The sequence below is a fragment of the Centruroides sculpturatus genome, unplaced genomic scaffold, assembly GCF_000671375.1.
Source record: "Centruroides sculpturatus isolate CEXI.00-Female unplaced genomic scaffold, Cexi_2.0 scaffold782, whole genome shotgun sequence".
NCBI lineage: Eukaryota > Metazoa > Arthropoda > Arachnida > Scorpiones > Buthidae > Centruroides > Centruroides sculpturatus.
The window spans coordinates 228,848-233,454 of record NW_019384980.1 but is presented as its reverse complement, the minus strand read 5'-3'; the positions used below and the strand labels follow the sequence as shown (position 1 = coordinate 233,454).

The following is a 4,607-nucleotide window of genomic DNA, read 5'->3' as shown; positions in this document are numbered from 1 at the left end:
GAAGCGATGGGGTCAGCCTAATTCTCTAAGGGACCCGAAATATAATCCGTGCTAGCAAACCCAGGAATTTTCATGGGCAATCTGTACTGCATATGTCGCGTTTCGTCTTTCACTATCAGACTTCAGTTTCCAATAATATCGACTTATGCCTTAAGCTCCTCAACTTTAGGGGCACTTTGTCAATCGCGTTGAATTATAAACCTTAAAGTAAAACATAAACTTTTTATTTCATGCAAATTCATTTTATTTACTGAAAAAGATTTTATCTATTCTACAATATTTATGATAAACACATATTCCTAAATGTAAAGCAATTTAAAACTTTTTTATTTATTTAAATTTAATAAATGCATATATACATTTATATGCAAAATATATAAAGGAATAAAACTATATCTTTAAAACGTTAATATTAGATAAAACAGCTTAATAATGATATAAGCAAGATTAATATGTATTATAATAAATGAGTACTTAACATTAACAGACAGAAAGCTCTATTCATACCAACTTTGTATCTTATATACATAAAATACAAGTCGACTTTTGATGATAGCGAATAAACGAAAACTGATGACATGCATATCATTTTTGCAGTTTGTTTAAAAATTCAAAAACTAAAATTAATCTTAACATCGAAATTATTTCTTTTAGTAAAGATGATGATGAGTACACGTTTAATTATAACAAAGATGAGTAGCCGACAAAACAACATTATCTTTAACAGTCATTGGAGTCTTCATCCAAGCGAAGAGATTTCCTTCTCTCATACTTCCTNAGTAAAGATGATGATGAGTACACGTTTAATTATAACAAAGATGAGTAGCCGACAAAACAACATTGTCTTTAACAGTCATTGGAGTCTTCATCCAAGCGAAGAGATTTCCTTCTATCATACTTCCTTTGCAGCTTCCAATATCTCGAATTTGCTCCAGGCTCAGTTGTTCATCCCAAAAATGAACCTCGGCTATATCTCCGTGATAAGATTGATACAGCTGATACTTAGAATCTGGAGCGTCTTGATCTTGACCGATGACCAGTGTGCCACCCGATGGTACCTCTGTGCTTGGAAAATCATTATAGGTTTTCAAATGCTCACATTCTTGTCCGTTTTGATAAAGATGAATAGTTTTCGTTGGAGCGAACCAAGTTGCGCACAAATGATACCATTGTCCCTGTTTCCAAGGTAAAGCACATTGCAAATCTGACCAACCAGTTTGGATCCGGAAGAGCACTATGTAGTCTGCATCACGTCGCTTGAGACAAATGTATATAGCTTCGTCATGCCTAGAAGTGGCGTATGATATAATTGTCAATTCATTATCATTTAATGGGTAAGGTTTCAACCAAGAACACATGGTGAATTGCCAAAGCGAAGGAAAAAAATTCTCCGCTTTAATTCGAGGAAAATTCGAAGAATTTGAAGGGCTTAAATACGCTTTTACCATAAATCCCGTTGTAAAACTAATCTTGCATATTGCAATAAGTAAAAAAATCGTTAAAGGAGACATTTCGTAAAACTTAAGAAAAATGCACCAAAAACTTCTCTCTTGTCCTCAAGGAAGTTACAACCGTTGGTTTTTCCACCGAACTGAAAGATATCTTCGTATCAAGACTTATAAACAACGACCAGTTCATTTATTTTGGATGGGAGCCAATAGATACAATCGCCACAGTTTTGTTGATTTTACTTCCTTTCCAATTAATTTTTATTCTATACTATAATTTACTGATAACTTAACGGTTCATAACTTTCTAATAATTACACAGATTTTTCTCTTTATTGTAAATATTAAATTAAATTATTAGAAATTACCAGAGAATATAACAGTTTTTTCTTTTATCATTTTAAATTTTTATTCGCTCTTATATTTTTGTGATAATTTCTAAAGAAAATATATTGCAATTTTTATTACTTAATTTTTAATGAGTTAATTTTTTTACTCATTTAATTTTCTATAGAACATAATTTATATTTTATAGAATAAAATATGAATTGTGGAAACAAATAGTTTTTAAAATTAGCCTATTCTTTTTACTTTCATTTTAGTATAAATTATATATCTAATCATTATATAACAGTCATTTAATTCAGTGTGTTATAATATGACATATTATCTTAAATTCTTATTATATTTCTAGTAATTACACTGTTAGAAATATAATGAGAATTTGGAAAATTTAAGTGAAGTCAAGAAGTCAATTAAAGAAAATTATATTACGGATAATCGAGGAAAGGTCGAACATAAAATCGAACTCCTGATGTCAGGATTTCTTCTGGTGTGAAAGTTCCTCATCATCATCGCCTACCCGAGCTAACCCATGACAGATGTGTCAAAACACCCTGATTTATGTTCTGCGGGCTGTAATAATGTAAAAATTATCAAAACTATAATGAGATGGTCAGGGCCGTGCCGTGCTATGATGCAGAGATGCGGCCGCATCAGGCGGCACCGTGAGGGGGCGGCATAAAAAACATTTGAAGGGTAGAATTTCAAAGACTAGCATCATACTTAGAAAATCTACCGCACGGTCCTGGAGATGGGGATTAATAGGTGCACATTCTTTAGGTAAAATTTTAAATAATTTTGCAATTATATAAAATGAAAGTTTCATTTTTGTTTTTTTTATGAAAGAATTTTAATCATTTAGCTTGTTTAGTTATTTTCCTTGAAGTAATTGGTTTTAGTTTATCAGAAATGTTATCGGTATCGTGTTTAAAACAGAAATGGCAATTAATTTTAAGTAAAGTGTAGATAAACGATTAAAATTCCTTTCCCGTCTCAAATATAGTGAAATTTATTTTTGTTCTACATTTACACAAAGTATTGCAATTAATGTTAAATCTCATCAATTGCAAACAATTGATCAACTGTTAAGCTTACTGTTAGCCTGTAAAATAATCTGTAATATTTCGAAATTTATTTTAATCTGAGGGTTTATGAATGTTCAAATGGGAAATACGCATTACATTTTGTATTAATTAAATTTCATCAACGATATGCTTTTTTATTATTGGCAAAAGTAGTAGTGTGCGCCTATATTCAAATCTACGTAAAAAAGAAGGCAATTGATGGAACGTGTGCAAATTTTTCAATTAATAATAAAAATCAATTTGTGTATTGTGTGTGCAGTGTTGGCTTTATTATAACTTGCAGCTATATATTTCATGCCTCCTTTTATGTACGAAGATCGGGGGCAGAAACTGGTTTTAACCTCCGATCCACATTCTTTAAGATTTCTACTTTTACACTTCATATCCATTGCCTTCGTCACTAGTTTATGTCGGTGTACGTAAAACACGAGTCATAAAGCACTTTATAACGCTTGTTTTAATATTGAATTGAATAATTTACATATTGCAATATGAAATTATTACATTTTCTGGATTAATAACACAATATCAGAAACAATACACACACGCGGCGACATTCCGCAAAACTCGAAATGTTTTCATCATACCGCAAAAATACAGAGTAAAAAGTAAACAAGTCATTTCTATTGTATTTCTATGTGGTAGGATTCAAAAATTCGAGGAGGGCTTATAGTTCCTTCTTTTGAATAGTTTAAAACACCGACGCACTATCACCTTCAAACTAATTCTCTTGGTCCACGATACATGGTTTTCTAGCGCTGATACAGCTTGTTGGAGCTTCACTGTAAGCTTTCTTTTCAACTACAGTCGACCCCCCTATAACACTGTTGATGATTCCGTTATATATGAATTCCATCTTGTATGAATCACTTAGATTTTAAAAATACGTGCGCCGGGCTGTAAACGGCTCACGTAGGCTATTTGTAAAATTAAGTGACTCGTAGAACATGGAATTCATATAAAACGAAATTATCAACAGTGTTATAGGGGGGTCGACTTGAAGATGTTTCCTGCATGCTGATTTTACCTCATTTGATAACTGAAAACGGCCCGAGGTCGTTTCTATATTTTTCAGTCATCGTGTCTTTCATGTTTTACTTTTTCCGCATCATTAATTAATAACTCATTTCTTACTAAGTAGAAGAAACATTATTTAAAACGAATAGTCGTAATATTTTTATGCACAAATTGCTTTTTGTAATTGTATTTTTTGAGAATTTTTCCACTAAAGTTAAAAACGTATTTTTAAAATGTGCTGGCAGACTTCGGTTTAATGTGATTTCATTTTTCATGCCATTGTTTTATTACAAAACTTTTGTACTTTTTAAAATTATATTTTACTAGTAAAACACGGGTCGAAATATTATAAGTTATTTTGACCAATTATGGTCGTTTAAACAACAGCGTAACACATTCTTTTATTAAACACGAGAATAGTGCTTAATGTTTCGTTGTCACTTTGGCTACTGTCGTTGTTTTATGCATTTTAACCGAAGTGGAAGAACGAATCTCGAATGTTGTCGAAGAATCCGTCCGTAAATTGGGATGGAAAGTCAAGTCCAGTTGATTAAGTCTTAGCCGGGTGGCTGTGTCACATTCGGTGGCATAGACGAAATCCGTGCAAGAAGGCCTCGGCAGAAAAAAGGTTAAGTACATTTTTTTGAATGTTTGTGGAAAGAAAAGAAAATAATCATTCTTATGACAGCTCTCAATATATGCTACAAACAATGCG

At 31.9% G+C, this 4,607-nt stretch overlaps 1 protein-coding gene across 2 annotated transcripts; it reads right to left on the bottom strand.

Moving 5' to 3' along the window:
• Positions 1 to 407: 407 nt before the first annotated feature.
• LOC111632776 (C-reactive protein 1.4-like) lies at positions 408 to 1,622 on the bottom strand. 2 transcript variants are annotated; one of them, XM_023377296.1, is made up of 2 exons: positions 902 to 1,622; positions 408 to 775 (listed from the first exon to the last, which is right to left on the bottom strand). In XM_023377296.1, exons 1-2 carry the CDS (start codon positions 1,509 to 1,511, stop codon positions 678 to 680), a joined length of 708 nt encoding a protein of 235 aa, XP_023233064.1. In that variant the 5' UTR covers positions 1,512 to 1,622; the 3' UTR covers positions 408 to 677. The 2 variants fall into 2 exon arrangements, with proteins under 2 accessions (XP_023233064.1, XP_023233063.1); XM_023377295.1 differs by having other exon boundaries at positions 409 to 760; positions 887 to 1,621.
• Positions 1,623 to 4,607: the final 2,985 nt, after the last annotated feature.

Coding starts and splice junctions, on each gene's coding strand:
- LOC111632776 (XM_023377296.1), bottom strand. CDS start 1,511: ATGTCTCCTTTAACGATTTTTTTACTTATTGCAATATGCAAGATTAGT.